The sequence below is a fragment of the Daucus carota genome, chromosome 2, assembly GCF_001625215.2.
Source record: "Daucus carota subsp. sativus chromosome 2, DH1 v3.0, whole genome shotgun sequence".
Lineage (NCBI taxonomy): Eukaryota > Viridiplantae > Streptophyta > Magnoliopsida > Apiales > Apiaceae > Daucus > Daucus carota.
The window spans coordinates 51,968,171-51,983,727 of NC_030382.2; the positions used below are offsets into that span (position 1 = coordinate 51,968,171).

Below are 15,557 nucleotides of genomic sequence, written 5' to 3' on the forward strand. Positions count from 1 at the left end.
GTTTTATTCTAAATGGTTTCTCTAGGTAATTAAAAGTATCCTGAGACTCATGGATATCTACTTTACTTTGCCCAAATAATGTCCAAATAATTTGTTTTGTAGGATTTCATGAACTTCATTATAATCTTCGAGACAGAGATATTTAATAATCTAGCCACTCTCAAATTGTTTGGCCAAGCAAATCCTAACATTTAGGTTGCCACAAGAATGAGATGATATCACGTGGCACAACTTTAATTCTCTCAAGGTTCTCCATTATTTATCAAACTTATAGTAAAAAAAATGTCAAATAAATCTGTGATAATATATCTTGTTCTTTTATTAAGTTTAACTTCTAATGGTGTCAGAAGAACTCCTCTATATAGCTACAGCTGAAGGGAGGGAGATAACTGAAATTGCAGAATCACTTGTACAGAAGGTTAAACTTCTGCAATTTTTTTGAACGTGACATTACATACTTGAAAAAAAACCTCAGTGCCTGCGGTGATATGACTCTTCTTCTTCCTCAATGCCTTCGGTATTTTTCCTACTGCTGAAAGAGCCATAACTCCAGCAGCAATATAGGTAATAGAATAAGTTGAGGAAATTTAAACTAGCTATCAGCCAGTAGAAATAATCATAATGTCCCTGGTTAATATTAGTTGCGAGCCAGCTAACATTACCTCCTCTAGAAGTGATGCTATCGACAATTTTTATGAGAAAGGCACTCAATAAGCTAGCCAGAGCCATTCCAAAAGTGTAAAGAGCAACAGCAATACTAGACATGCTTTTCGGGAGCTGGGAATAGAAGAACTCAATCTGTCCAATAGCATTAAAAGCCTCAGCCAAACCGAGCAGTATAAACTGAGGAAATAACCACATTGCAGACATTTCCAAAACACCACCAGGATTTTCATCGAACCCTTCTTCAATAGCTTTTCCACGACGTATATTTTCTACTATGCCTGCCTGTCCCAAGGCTATGAATGACAATACTAGTCCGATCCCCATACGGATCTTTGGACTAATCCCGCTAGGCATTCCTGCATATTTTGCTAAGAAAGGAACAACTATACGATCATAGAAGGCAACCCAGATTGTAATAGTAACAACCAATACAACACTGAAGGATCCAGCTGGGAACTCAATATTGAAAAGTATACGTCGGTTCATGCTTTTTGCTTGGAGGGTGGAAAAGTTTTGGTCAATGCTTACTAGGAGCATGATACCCGACAACCACATTGGGATAATGCGGAGAAGTACTTTGAATGATTCGACTTGTTCCACAGTGCAAAGACTCCATGGATCTGAGGCTGAGCCATCAGGTTTCAGATCTCTATCAGGATCTCTAATAACACAAGCTTTATTTAAAAACCTACAGAACAATGATAATGATATCATATTAGCAATCTCAAATGATGAATTTAATGTTTCAGATGAGACTAATGGGTCTGATGGTGACCACAGGTAACTACTAACAACATGACGTTCTAACTTTTTATAGTATAGGATCACGGCAGTGTACTCGTAATTTATGTTCAGCTTTGTATCTACAAATATACACTTGTAATTTTATACTAGTAAACCTTATAATCTTAGGTTATTACACCAGGTCCCCCTCGGCCATCAGGCCCAATATTCTAAATAAGGTTTACTAGCTGAATGTGAGCTCTGTATTGTTAATAGTTGTTTTTATCTATGAATTTTATATCTCAGGTACTTGCAATCTACTAAGAATGTGTCAATGTCCCTGTTTTGATATCGCTATACAGAAAATCTGATCTAAGGGAAGAAAATAAAAGTACCTCAAGTTCTCAGTCGGTCCAGGAAACGTCTTATCAGGGCTTTGATGGTAGCAGTTATCGTCGGTACTAGGAGACAGAGTAATTTTTCTATTTTTGAAAGAAGCCGCCAATATTTGAAAGAATCCAGTAAACAAGCTATTGCCACTTTTGATTCTGACATAGAGAGAAGAACCCAGTACAAACATTAGAACAGAAAAGACCATGAGGATGGCAGGAACAGCAAATCCCACCCGCCAACCTAACTGTTCTTGGATATACACAATGCCTACTAATGCAAGGACTGTCGCAATCCCTGTTGAAGCATAGTACCAATTAAAGAAGCTGGCAATAGTCCTCTCATTGTTGGGATTTTCTTTGTCGTCAAGCTGATCTGCTCCAAAGGCCATAGAACAAGGTCTAACACATCCAGCTCCAATAGCAATCAGGCCAAATGAAGCGTACAATATAGCAAGCTGCAATGCCGTTGCAGGTTCGCAGTTGCTGCTGTACTGCTCACAGGGTGTTGGTTTGACTTGTGGAAACATGGCAGTCAACCACAGAACTATCATTCCCTACAAAGTAACACAATTTGAAACCCAAAAAATTAGGTTCTGAAGGCCCGCACGATTACTTGCTGGCTTGCTGCTAGAGCAAGCGCAAGTCTGTTCGGATAAAACAAAAAGTCTTTCAACACTGTACACGGGGTCCTAATATTAAGTCCAGAATAAGTTCAGTGTTTCACACTAAGAAACGACAATTCCACTAAGGTCATGTTTGTTTGAAGAGATTAAAATCCCCAGACGATTACAATCTTTTTTGATAGTTATAGAAATATTTCCATATAATTATATTAAAATTATCCTTTTTGGTACATTTTCATGAGATCGTTATACCTCTCTGAATAGGTACCATAATCCATAAAAACACGCTAAAAGATGATTAAAATATAGCTCTGTAGGATTAGTCCTTTATTAAGACAAAATAGGTAATAGCCCAAGGATTACAAACCTTCAAAACAAACATAGCCTGGAGTTCTAAGATAATGTATATTTCACAAGGCTCAAGATAGTCAGAGAGGTGCCCATGTCAACTCTTATACCTAGTTACTGGATTATTAGGGGCCTCCCCCGATGAAGAATTCAGGGGATGATTCGCCTTATTTTCCTATGCCTTAACACAAAACATAGAATTTAATCTTTCTTTCGAAAAAGAAAAGTTAAAGATGTACGCTCACTGGTAATTCAAAACTCTATTGAAACATAGGTCAGATTTCGGAACCAGGTAACTTCATATTACAGTGTGACATACCATAGAAGATCCAGAAACATAATCATTTATTTAAAGAATCCAGATTACTGAATCAACCACAGGAGAACTTGATAAAAGTTTCAATAGATTCACTTAACCATTACCCTAAGATATACAGCAACTGGCAAAGGGTCTGTGCACATATTAGATCCAGAACCATCCGACCAAGCTTCAGGCCCTAGGCTAAATTTAGACAAAATATTTGTGTAACTTAAAAATAGAGCGAGACCTGCCGCCAATATTTCTTTTCTTAATGAAGTTTATTCCTAATTTTTCCCTCCAAGATAAACAGATATATAAGAGTATTAACCAATAACCACTGAGTTTAAAATTTTTGAGGCCCTAGACAAAAGACCTTTTAGGCCCAAGGCTTGGGTAATTAAGCTGTATTTGAGTAGATCCGCAATAATTTGAATTGGAATGACAAGCAGCTTACCTAAACTATACAAGCAACAGTTCATATCATTAATTCTAATTTCAAGAATCAGAGATCCTAAACATAAGTACTGAGCATTTCACACATGATTCTAGTCACTCATCAACCAAGTTAAACATAAATTGGGTATAAAATAATACTCACCAGCAAGCTAGATATGGATCCAATAGCAATGACCCGAAATCGACCAAGATAAGAATCTGCCACAAAAGCTCCACAAAGGGCCAGAGCATTACAAATAGCTGAAAAAGACTGCAGCAAAATAGAACCAGTTGCAGCTGCCATGTGATAATCATTCATCAAGTAAAAGATCATGTTTGGCATCAGCCCTGTGCTTGCCAATCTCTCAAATGACTCATTCACTGAAAACCCAAATCCCAAATATCAATATACACACATACATACAGCTATACACATGTATATCAAGTGTTTGTTCAGTTGTGTGCTCTTACCAATGATAAAGGGCATGGTTTTAAGACCACCCTTCTTCTTCTTGTAAGAAGAAGAAGATTGAAGTAGACCCTTTTGCTCTTCCACTTCTTCATCCATAGCTTCTCCTCTCTCCATAGCTCAAGAATAATGAGTCAAAATCTTGAAAATATTTGGTTCTTTATTACAAGGTGGAGACTATAAGTAGCTGAATATATCTTTGTATAGTGCCTAGTAATCATCAAAACATTTTTTTGGTGATCATATAATACTAATATTATAAGTTGAGTTGTTGAACTTGGATCATCAAAACGTGGTGGAATTATTAGTCAACAGATACAATGAAGCAACGACAATATCAAATAATGTAATCCAATGGGATGGCATGGCTTCATAGAATACAAATATACCTGCTCCACTGTAAATATTTTTATGGACTCCTGTTTTGTTAGTTGGGAAACGATTTGGATTTCAAACACGCTTGATTTGAATTGTGGTGCTGTTGAATAGTCTCTGAGTTAAGTTATGTTATAATTTAGTCAGCAGTTCATAACAGAGATACCACTACAGATATATACATAATTCATATATTTGTTTAATTTTTATAGAATATAATTATAAATTTTGATTATTAAATCGAAAATAAAGTTACATAATTTTTTTATTTCAGAAATCATCTAATATTATGCAATATCTCTTCTATAACAGAATTAGTTTGGAGCTAGAAACATGTTTATTTCTTGTAAGCTTAGAATGGGATTAATTTAAATTTAAAACTATTTAATTCATAAAAAAAGTTCGGCAAAAAAAAAATTCATAAAAAAAGAAAATTCTAAACTATGATCAATGCACGTATAACATCTCCAATGGCATTGGTTATAATCATTGGCTAAATTGGACCTGTAAGACAATATGTAAAAAGTTGAGAAGCCGCGCGTTACGGCGGCCTATAAAAATTCTATAAAAATTATATTGATGATTCAATTTTAATATTTGTATAATAAAATAATTTTGTGGCTGTCTATAAAATGTATATTAATGTTTCAAAATTAATATTTATAGGATAAAATAAATTTTATATTATACAAATCTTGATGTAATACCAATACTAATATATAAAATTGTAAAATTGGACTATAATTCATGGTGAAAAAATGAAAATAAATTTATACACGTGATTAACAATTTAAAGTACGACGAATTTTAATTTTATTTGTGTGTTTTATTTTAAGTAATCATGTTCTTACATTGTCACCTTCCTCCAATTTTTTTCCATTGATTGTGCACAAAAATATCTAACTTAAATCCGTGAGATAGCAGTCTATAACTACTTTTTCTTGTAACAACCTTTATTTTTTAATACGGGATAAACAGCCTTCACTTAAAAGTTGCTTGAACGGAGCAAACAGATTATGTATGAATAATTTTTTCCTATATACAAAGTAAATCATGTAAAAATTACCAACAACAAACATGTCCGATAAACAAAACAAATATTATAAAAGAATAACCAACAAACATACATCACTAATAGTTAATTTATTGATATCATCCATCAATATCATGTCAAGACTATATTCTTTTCCCGTATTTAGATTTGTCGACTCCAACGTAGCGGTCTATAACTACTTTGTAATAACCTTTATTATTTTAATACTGTATAAACAGCTTTCACTTATCGCTGTAGAAGAGCGGCACCACCGAGTTAGAAATCGTTGCTTGCAACAACCTTTATTTTCTTAAAACAGCTTTCACTTATCATTGCAGAAGAGTAGCACCACCGAGTTAGAAATTGAGCAAGAGAACTATCGCTTAAAAGAGAGGAGGTTGTGTTTAGATGATCCAAAACCCTACAATCTATAGGGGTATTTATAGGTGCCAAGAGACTTGTGTGCTACTCTTCCCCATAAGTAAATAATATGAAACAAAATCTGATCAAAACTTTCAAGCTACTATATTCCATTAATAATCTGAAACAAAATCAGATTCTCAAACTTGCTTCTAATATACCCGAAATTAAAAAAGGTAGTTTTAATTTTTGATATTTTTCATCCAAAAATTCCAGAATATTAGAAAAATAGAACGGAGCGATGTGAGAGGCGCCACCTACACGCCCCTCGCTTCTCCTTTATATAAGTATATTGATTTGCTGAACCTGTAAGACATTGTGCTTCAATGGTATTGGCTATATTGGTTGACTATAATTTAAAAATAGTATGTTATATTAATATTTAGATTGTTATAAATAAAATATATCAGTTTAATATGGTAATAATTTACATGTAATCAGCGGGAAGTTGGAAAATAAATTGCGGGAGATGACGTTCTACGAATCTGCAGTGGTTCGACAAATATAGATATCGATAGGGGGATGACTATAATTATAAACAATGGCTTGCTATGGTTGGAGTGGTGTTTTTTGTGGACATTGGCTAAATTTTTTAATTTTGGAAAGTCGCATAGAATTTTAGCTAAGGGTTTCTCATGGTTGGAGATGCTCTTAAAAATGTGTGTCGAAATGACAAACATTATATATTTGAAAATAGAGAGAATAAAATATAAAATATTATATGCAATCTCTCCATCCAATAATACGATTTGCTTCTTCCCCATCAGGTTTAACTGAGCGAAATAATTCTGCCTGGTTACCTCAATCTTATCAACTCTATTCAGACAGTTTGAGACTCTGAGGTTCTTTTTTTGCTAAAAATTGAGACTCTGAGTTCCACTTGCCTATACAAGTCATTGTACACAATGCACAGAGCAAGGATTTCATTTTCCTTGCATTGTCAGCAAGGATTTAAATATTTAATCAAGTGAATGCAAGCAAGTTCATGATCTTCTAATCAACAAGCTGTTCAATGACATTAACCTTACCTCTTTCAGCTTCCGGACCATAAGCCCAACTACACAAAAGAAAATACATGAAATTAACTGCGCTTATACCACAGAGCACCCAGTAATAGTAATCATAGTGACCTTCGTTGATATTGCTGGGCACCCAACTCATACTGCCGCCACTTGCTGAAACTTTATCAACAGAAGATATTATGAAAGTTGCTAACAAACTTCCAGCCGACATGCCAAGTCCTCGCAGTGTCAATGCTATGCAGGACATGCTTCTAGGGAACTCTGAGAAGAAGAATTCATTTTGTGCAATTATATTAAGAGCCTCTGCAATGCCATTCAAGCAGTTGGGAAGTAATAGCCACATTGCTGACATTTTAACTACAGCATCCGTGTCACCTGATAATCCTTCTTTTATAGCCATTGCTCTCCGGAAACATTCTATTATTGCCATTATTGCTGCGGGGAATATTGACAAAAAAATTCCAATTCCCATTCTTTGCTTCGGGCTTAAACAGACTGGCTTCCTCATGATCCATGATGCCAGGGGAAGAATTAAGCGGTCATAAGCAAAAACCCATAGTATAAAAGCTAGTGTCATAAACATACCAAAAGATCCTGCTGGAATTTCAAACCATGAAGTTATGTGTCGATCCATGGACCTTGCTTGAATTACTGGAAACGAGGGTTGATTTACATTTACAGACATTATAGCTCCCGTAGACCACAGCGGGATCACTTTTATTACTGCTTTTAAGTCCTCCACTTGATCTACTGTACACACGTTCCACGAGTCTAGATTAATATCATTAGCACTTGAATACTGCCCAGGATGCCTGATTGTGCAAGCTTTATTTAAAAACCTAAAGCAAGATAGATAAGAGGTGAAATTTTATGTCCAGATGACAAATAAATTGGTCAATAGAAAGATTGTCTGAACTCATGAAACCCCTTTTTTGGCAACAAGAGGTGGACGATTTGAGTTTTAATGGAAAGATAGGTGTGAGCATTTATATTTATGCCATTAGATCATACCAATAATAAAAAATGGTAGCAAATTATTTTAAATATGGTTGATATGGATTTGTAAACAGATCAAACCAAGTAAAATTCAATTTTGCAGTTCCATTTAAAATCAAGTAAACTACATTTGTTCTTCTCATCAAAAGCGACGTGGGAGGACTACTACGTCAGTGCAATTTGTTTCATATTACACATGCAACAACTTTTATGAGTGTGCATATATTAAATTGTTAACAAATTCACAGAATCGAACACCACAAATGAGTTGAAAAGTTGGTCTAGTGCCATGATTTTTAAGAAATAGTAAGACTTTTTTAGTTGGCAAGAAAATGTTGAAGAATGGTACCTTAGCTTATCACTTGGAACAAGAAGTACAGATCCCTTCTTGTGATGGTACGTCATGCTTGTGCCTTCTGATGATACAGAGGCGTTTCGATTTTTATATGTTGCAACAATTACTTGAGCAAAACTTGTTAGGAAGTTTGCTTTAGATTTCAACTTGATGTAGAAGGGAGAAGCCAAGAAGAATGAAAGAACTGTTGCCAACATGAGCATTACGAGAACCCCGACACCAATTTTCCACCCCAAGTGATCTTGTATATATACAATACAAGACATGGCAATCAAAACGGAAATGCTAGTAGATGCATAATACCATCCAAAGTATCTCTCGAGAGGAAATGAACTTTTGGAGCTGTCTCTTACTATCAGTTGATCCGCGCCAAAGGCCAAAGTGGATGCTCTGATTCCTCCACAACCAATGGACATAATTCCAATGGAACAACACAAGTAAAAGACTTGGAAAGCTGTAGAGGAGCTGCAGCTGCTGCTAGACTCGATGCAAGTAGAAGGCCTTGCCTGTGGTATCATGGTTGTTGACCATAACATTATTAACCCCTGCAGAAACATATAATTAGAAAGCTTAATCTTTACTTCATAAAATTCAAGTAGACTAGCTACATGTCATATACCAAATGCATATAAAAAATAATAAAATAAGTGCATATCAGCCAGTCTTAATAGGTACTAACTTCTTTTTTTTGTAGACCTATGCCCATTACCCGTAAACAATATACTTTTGGGCTTGGAGCACTAAGCTTCTTAGGAGTGGCTACTGAACTGTTGGACTAGTGAGCACTGACCATTGAGTTTTTGGTTATTTGCATAACAATATTATCAAATCATATCTGATTTCAGCAGTGTCTGAAACAAACCATCATTTCAGGTTCCATTAGTATTTGAAACAAATCTCTATGCATTACATGGGAGTGACAGTCCCTAATGTCTCCACTGAAATTAATCAGTTCCAGGTGTGGATCAGCAAAACCAAGAGAACAGAGAAGCATCTTGTGTTAAAGAGACTAATTATCGTTGGACTTAAGTGAGAGCAACATCAACAAATTTACGAGGACTTCCGATAGCTAGTCTTATTAAGGCAAGATACTAACAAAAAATACTGCCAACTAAATAATTTATTGCTAGCGAATAGATCATCCCCTTAATTTACCCTTTCTTTAGGATAATTACATTCACAAAATTTCAAATTTTATGAAAAAAAGAAATTTGTAATTAAGTCCTAATAACCATTTACATCTTTTTCCTGGGTCCCTATTTATGCTTCATGTACACCAAGTAATAAATAGCCAATTTCTTACAAGGAAAATGCTAAGTACCCAAAACTTGTTCTCAAATTCTTTTCACAAATTTATGTGGAAATGTGTGATTGGTTACACTCATGCCAATAAATAATAGGACCCCTGTATGCACATAAACCACCCAACCAAAATCCACCATATGTCTGCCACGTCATTTGGGAAAAGAATTTGGGGACAAATTCTAGGGTCCCTAGCATTATCCAGTTGGCCGAAAGATTGTTATCGGTTCAAGCACTAAAAAAGTGAAGAGTAAAACAATCTAACAAATAAGTCTGAATTTATAACAATTAAAAGAATAATGGGCCGGGGATGGTAAGGTGTCACAGGTGTTATCATTAAAAATCTATAAAACCTTAATTTGAGCCCAGCCAAACTTCTAAAATTTAAAAATCTATTTATTTTGCCTAAAGTTGATTTTGAGAAATTCTAACAAGTTTTCCCTTATCTACTTGGAGACTTGCATAGAAACAAATTGGATACATACCAGCAAGAAAAGGATGGATCCGAATCCGATCATGGGATAGCGACCGACAAAAGCATCAGAAAGAAAAGCTCCCACCACGGGCAAGAAATTAGAGGCGGCAATCCACGAATTGAGAATATTATTTCCGGTGATCATCTCCAATTTATACTCATCCCTCATGTACACTATCATGTTCGCTGTCAACCCATGACTTGCTAGTCTTTCTGATGCTTCATTTGCTGCTCTCGCATGTTAAAATCAACAAATTCTAACACATTTTTATTACACATAAACAAATGTTGGTGTGAGATTAAAAAGCTTAATGTGGATTTTTTACCTATAATGTATGGCAAGGTTCTAAAGCCGCCCTTTGATGAGTCCTGTTTGGAGTCTAACAAAGGCTCTTTCATCTTCTCCATTTCATCTGAATTCTCTTCCATTTCTCCCAAGGCTTGACTATGTTTTTTTCATGTTTAATATCACATGCATATGCTAAGTACATTCCACATTTCCACTACAAGTCTTCATTTAATTAAGTTGGAGTACAAGTGGGGAATCATAACATTTAATATTACACCCCACTACATATACAAAGTCCTAACAACAATAATAATACATGTGATTGGTGAGCACCAGTTTTATAATCTAGGTTTGATAATAATTTAGTCCAGAACCAGGTATAAATTAGATCAATTTAAATGTATATTTATATTTATGTAGTTTGATTGCTAAGTACAGATTAAAAAATATGCCTTCTATAACAAGTTAAAAGATAATTTGAAATTTAGAAAAGTAAAATTAGTATTATGTATTTTTATAGATATTTTCTGTTTTTCAGAATTTTAATTGATAAAAACCAATATCGTTATTAACATTAACTTAAATTTTATAAATTTTAATTTTGATTTAAATTTTTGTTAACTCATAAAATTATATACACAAATTTATACTTATTTCTCTGTATTTTAAGAAATCCAAGAACAAATCTAAATCTATCAAATAATGTAAAAGTGAAATTAAGATCCACAACTGACTTTATGATCATCAATATCTAGACTATTAATTTAGTCTATCATTAATAATGTTATATTAAAAATTTAGTAAAAGAATGGGTACTCAAAAAATGTTATTAACAATTTTTTTTCAAACTTATGATTGACTCATCCTAGAGGGAGTAACAATTTTTTTCCAAACTTACGATTAACTCATGCTAATAATGGACAAAAATTAGTCATTTGACAAATTGAGATTATGACGAGTGAGTGCTAGCAAGTTGATGATCTTCAATGACATTAACCTTACTTTCTTCAGCTTCCGGTCCATAAGTCCAACTACACATGCCAAAATACATAAGGTTAACAGCACTTATCCCAGCAAGAACCCAGTAATAGTAATCATAGCGACCCTGGTTAATATTGCTGGGAACCCAACTCATATTCCCACCACTTGTTGAAATTTTATCAACAAATGATAATATAAAAGCTGCTAACAAACTTCCAGCTGACATGCCAACTCCTCGCAGCGTCAATGCTACGCAGGACATGCTTCTAGGGAACTCTGAGAAGAAGAATTCATTTTGCGCAACTATATTAAGAGCCTCTGCGATGCCATTCAAACAATTCGGCAGTAATAGCCACATTGCTGACATTTTAACTACAGCATCCGTGTCACCTGATAATCCTTCTTCAATGGCCATTTCCCTGCGGAAAAATTCTATAATTGCCATTGTTGCTTGGGCAAATATTGACAGGAATATTCCGATTCCCATTCTTTGCTTTGGGCTTAAACGGACAGGCTTTCTGATGATCCATGATGCCATGGGGATAATTAAGCGGTCATAAGCAACAACCCATAGGATAAAAGCTAGTGTGATAAAAGTGCCAAAAGATCCTGCTGGGATTTCAAACCAGGAAGTTATGTGTCGATCCATAGACCTTGCTTGAATTACTGGAAATGAGGGCTGATTTAAATTTACACACATTATAGCTCCTGTAGACCATAGAGGGATCACTCTTATTACTGCTTTTAAGTCCTCCACTTGGTCTACAGTACACACGTTCCATGAGTCTAAATCGATTTCATCAGCACTTGAATATTGCCCACGATATCTGATTGTGCAAGCTTTATTTAAAAACCTGGAGCAAGATACATAAGAGTTGAAAAGTATATATCCAAATATAAAAAATTGGTTAATATAAAGATTGTTGAAACAGTGATCTCATGATACCCTTCTTTTGCTAAGAAGAAGTCGACTATGAAAAATTAGGCGTGTGAGACAAAAATGGTACCTTAGATAATCACTTGGAACAATAAGTGCAGATCCTTTCTGGTGATGGTATGCCATGCTTGTGCTTTCTGACAGTAAAGAGGTGTTTCGATTTCTATATGTTGCAACAGCTACTTGAGCAAAACTAATTAGGAAGTTTGCTTCAGATTTTACCTTGATATAGAAGGGAGAAGCCAAGAAGAATGAAAGAACTGTTACAAACATGAGCACTACAAGAATCCCAAAACCGATTTTCCACCCTAAATGATCTTGCATATATACAATACAAGACATGGCAAATAAAACTGCAATGCTAGTAGTTGCATAATACCAACCAAAGTATCTCTCCAGAGGAACTGAACTTTTGGAGCTGTCTCTCACTTTTAGTTGATCTGTGCCAAAGGCCATGGAAGACGCTCTGATTCCTCCAGAACCAATGGACATAATTCCAAAAGAACAACATAAGTAAAAAACTTGGAAAGCTGTAGAGGAGCTGCAGCTGCTACTAGACTGGATGCAGGCAGAAGGCCTTGCCTGTGGTATCATCGTTGTTGACCATAACATTATCATCCCCTGACATAATCAATTGTATCCATGAAAAACTAATCAATTGTAAAGAACAAGTATGATAAAGTTAGTCCAGAGCTAAGTCCAGAAATCATCACTCTGGATTTGGGAATTGTAAATCGAATTCAAACTACTAACAAATTCCTGCTAATTACTAGTTAAATATGACTTATTCACCAATTTTAATGATTTTTAATAATTAAAAGTTAAAATCATTTTTTATAAATACCAATATGTTATCAAATTTTAGTCAAATCAGAAGCAGAGAAGTGTGAGAACCGCTGCATAGAGAAAAATGCAGAATTTTAGTTTTCCGTTGCACGAGAATACTGGTTCTTACAATTCTTACATTTAAGTGGATCTCAGCCTTTTTGTATCATTTATAGTCATGTGCTTTAGCAAGAAGTCGACCAAAATCCAAATAAATCCCAAACTCTTCAACTCAGACAACTACATGAATGAAGTTGTTCTGGGGAACTCCATACGTAAAAAGACAATGGTAATTAAAACCTTGGAGGAGATTATTACCTTTATGAATTAAAGCTAAATGATGAATAACAGAGTAGAGAGCTAAAGAGAATGGAAGAACCCAGAATCCAGATGCATATATTTCATCATTTGTAGATCTAAAAGCTGAGTGATACAGGCTATTCCTACCACTCTATATAGAGGACAGTACCGTTAGACAACAAACAGAAAATATTCTCTTGCCAGCTAGGACCAGAGAGCCACCAACATAAATTGTCACGACATGGTACGGCTTATTAGAGCATCTCCAAGAGCCTCCTTGTTGGCTCCTAAATATAATATTAAAAATGTGGCTCTTAGCAATTTAGGACAAAGTTAAGAGTGTAAACTCCAACAATACTCTCTACATCTCTTCTCTATTTCATATTTTATTCATATATTGGGCTCCACTATAACAAAAGAGATGAAAAGATGGAGGTGAATTGGAGGGAAGGATTTTTTTATTGTGAAAAAATAAGTTAGGAGCAATGTGGTGGCTCTTAACTTTGAGGAGAGAGGAGAGAGAAACGAGAGGCTCTTAGTGATTTAAGAGCCACTTAAGAGTCTCTTGGAGCAACATTTTTCCTCTCCCTCCTCAAATCTCAAGTTAGGAGCCTAAATGAAGAGCCTCTTGGAGATGCTCTTACACAGCAATAATGTTCAGTGAAATAAAGAGACTACTAGGAAAATAAAAGACGAAGGAGAGTATCGTCATTAGAGATACATACCAGCAAGCTAAAGATGGATCCGAGTGCGATCATAGGATAGCGACCCACAAAAGAATCAGAGATAAAAGCTCCAACCACGGGCAAGAAATTAGAGGCGGCATTCCATATATTGAGAATATTATTTCCGGTGACCATATCCATTTTGTACTCATCCCTCATATAAACTATCATGTTTGCTGTCAACCCACAACTTGCTAGTCTTTCAGATGCTTCATTTCCTGCACTCGCATGTAAAAATCAACAACGTCTAATACATACATATCATAAATGTTCTATAATTATAAGAAATTCGTGTGTGTAAAATTGAAAAGGTGAATTGGATTTCGTACCAATGATGGATGGCAAGGTTCTGAAGCCACCCTTTGTTGAGTCCTGCTTGGAGCCCAACAAAGGCTCTTCCATCTCCTCCATTTCATCTGAATTATCGTCCATTTCTCTCAAGGCTTGACTCTACCTTTTCTCATGCTCTTTAACACATGAATATATTAAGTATGTCGTACTACAGCCATTAAAATTTACATCCTAATTTATTGATAAAAGAGTATAAGTTGGGGAATCATATCATTAAGTATTACATTCCACTACATATACATAGTCCAAATTAACAATATTAATCTATTCGATTGGTGAGTTAGTAAACTAGTCTAGGCAGTTGCAGAGTTTGGATGGTAAGCTTGAGATAAAGCATAATTGAATTCAATTCCAGTTTTTAAGGACCATGCTCTATTATAATACTGTAAATGGTAGGTAGTGATGTGTCTGTGCATATAATATTTAGTATAGATGCTGACGATCAGGCAACAACTTATGATGAATCATAGAATAATGGCCCAGGTTAAGAATATAACTATATAAGTACTCCCTCCGTCCCCCTGAGTTGTATACATTGGGGGACGGGGACGCGGCACGGACTTTAATGCTCCTGCAAATTGTAGTTGTGCAATTTATTTTTAAAATTTTTCTTTTCTGAATTAAAGTTTAGATGTTATATTTTTATATAGAAAAAAAAAATCTCAAAAATAAGTTACGGAACTATATTTTATAAGAGCATTGAAATGCGTGTCGAACAGTTAAAAAGAAACGTATAGAATTAAATGGGACAGAGGGAGTATGTTTTAGTTATGTAAAACTTTGTGTGCCCTGCCTTAAATTGATGTAAAACGCAAGTCTACTCTATATATTTCAAGTTTGATCCACTGATGAACCCGGATTTCACTTTCCACAGTCAGCAAGAAGTTAATCAAGTGAATGCAATGCAAGCAAGTTCATTATCTCCTAATCAACAAATTCAGCTTCTGCCTTCTGGCAATTCTGTTGAGTTCCTTTCGCGAGACTTGAATTAAAAAGATAAATATAATAGTTTGAATGTGGATACAAAATTCTTACCAGCAAGCTAAAGATGGATCCAAGTGCGATCATAAGATAGCGACCCGCGTAAGAATCAGAAAGGAAAGCTCCAACCACAGGCAAGAAATTAGAGGCCGCCATCCATATATTGAGAATATTATTTCCGGTGACCCAGGCAAGGGCGTGCGGCACGGGATACAATAATTTGTATTTGTAAA

General features: G+C 35.1%; 3 protein-coding genes across 6 annotated transcripts; all 3 read right to left on the minus strand.

The window, feature by feature from the left end:
• Positions 1 to 296: 296 nt before the first annotated feature.
• Positions 297 to 4,198, minus strand: LOC108205986 (protein NRT1/ PTR FAMILY 1.2). The gene is made up of 4 exons (XM_017376132.2): positions 3,960 to 4,198; positions 3,652 to 3,869; positions 1,785 to 2,335; positions 297 to 1,354 (listed from the first exon to the last, which is right to left on the minus strand). The coding sequence occupies exons 1-4, from the start codon at positions 4,072 to 4,074 to the stop codon at positions 472 to 474; spliced, it is 1,767 nt and encodes a 588-aa protein (XP_017231621.1). The 5' UTR covers positions 4,075 to 4,198; the 3' UTR covers positions 297 to 471.
• Positions 4,199 to 6,486: 2,288 nt separating this feature from the next.
• Positions 6,487 to 10,441, minus strand: LOC108206946 (protein NRT1/ PTR FAMILY 1.1). 2 transcript variants are annotated; one of them, XM_017377398.2, is made up of 4 exons: positions 10,262 to 10,441; positions 9,946 to 10,163; positions 8,153 to 8,703; positions 6,487 to 7,646 (listed from the first exon to the last, which is right to left on the minus strand). In XM_017377398.2, the coding sequence occupies exons 1-4, from the start codon at positions 10,362 to 10,364 to the stop codon at positions 6,779 to 6,781; spliced, it is 1,740 nt and encodes a 579-aa protein (XP_017232887.1). In that variant the 5' UTR covers positions 10,365 to 10,441; the 3' UTR covers positions 6,487 to 6,778. The 2 variants fall into 2 exon arrangements, with proteins under 2 accessions (XP_017232887.1, XP_063944136.1); XM_064088066.1 differs by having other exon boundaries at positions 9,946 to 10,192; positions 10,262 to 10,398.
• Positions 10,442 to 11,090: 649 nt separating this feature from the next.
• On the minus strand, positions 11,091 to 15,533 carry LOC108206731 (protein NRT1/ PTR FAMILY 1.1). 3 transcript variants are annotated; one of them, XM_017377118.2, is made up of 5 exons: positions 15,379 to 15,533; positions 14,322 to 14,459; positions 13,993 to 14,210; positions 12,213 to 12,763; positions 11,091 to 12,059 (listed from the first exon to the last, which is right to left on the minus strand). In XM_017377118.2, the coding sequence occupies exons 2-5, from the start codon at positions 14,422 to 14,424 to the stop codon at positions 11,174 to 11,176; spliced, it is 1,758 nt and encodes a 585-aa protein (XP_017232607.1). In that variant the 5' UTR covers positions 14,425 to 14,459; positions 15,379 to 15,533; the 3' UTR covers positions 11,091 to 11,173. The 3 variants fall into 3 exon arrangements, with proteins under 3 accessions (XP_017232607.1, XP_017232608.1, XP_017232611.1); XM_017377119.2 differs by having other exon boundaries at positions 14,322 to 14,514; positions 15,379 to 15,513; XM_017377122.2 differs by lacking the exons at positions 13,993 to 14,210; positions 14,322 to 14,459; positions 15,379 to 15,533 and adding an exon at positions 13,286 to 13,421.
• Positions 15,534 to 15,557: the final 24 nt, after the last annotated feature.

Excerpts from the sequence above, each read along its gene's own strand:
- LOC108205986 (XM_017376132.2), bottom strand. The coding sequence starts at position 4,074 with ATGGAGAGAGGAGAAGCTATGGATGAAGAAGTGGAAGAGCAAAAGGGT. Across the intron at positions 2,336-3,651 it reads GATCCATATCTAGCTTGCTG|GGAATGATAGTTCTGTGGTT; the intron begins GTGAGTATTATT and ends GTTACTTTGTAG. Across the intron at positions 1,355-1,784 it reads GGACCGACTGAGAACTTGAG|GTTTTTAAATAAAGCTTGTG; the intron begins GTACTTTTATTT and ends ATTGTTCTGTAG.
- LOC108206946 (XM_017377398.2), bottom strand. The coding sequence starts at position 10,364 with ATGGAAGAGAATTCAGATGAAATGGAGAAGATGAAAGAGCCTTTGTTA. Across the intron at positions 10,164-10,261 it reads AACCTTGCCATACATTATAG|CAAATGAAGCATCAGAAAGA; the intron begins GTAAAAAATCCA and ends ATGCGAGAGCAG. Across the intron at positions 7,647-8,152 it reads GTTCCAAGTGATAAGCTAAG|GTTTTTAAATAAAGCTTGCA; the intron begins GTACCATTCTTC and ends ATCTTGCTTTAG.
- LOC108206731 (XM_017377118.2), bottom strand. The coding sequence starts at position 14,424 with ATGGACGATAATTCAGATGAAATGGAGGAGATGGAAGAGCCTTTGTTG. Across the intron at positions 14,211-14,321 it reads AACCTTGCCATCCATCATTG|GAAATGAAGCATCTGAAAGA; the intron begins GTACGAAATCCA and ends ATGCGAGTGCAG. Across the intron at positions 12,060-12,212 it reads GTTCCAAGTGATTATCTAAG|GTTTTTAAATAAAGCTTGCA; the intron begins GTACCATTTTTG and ends ATCTTGCTCCAG.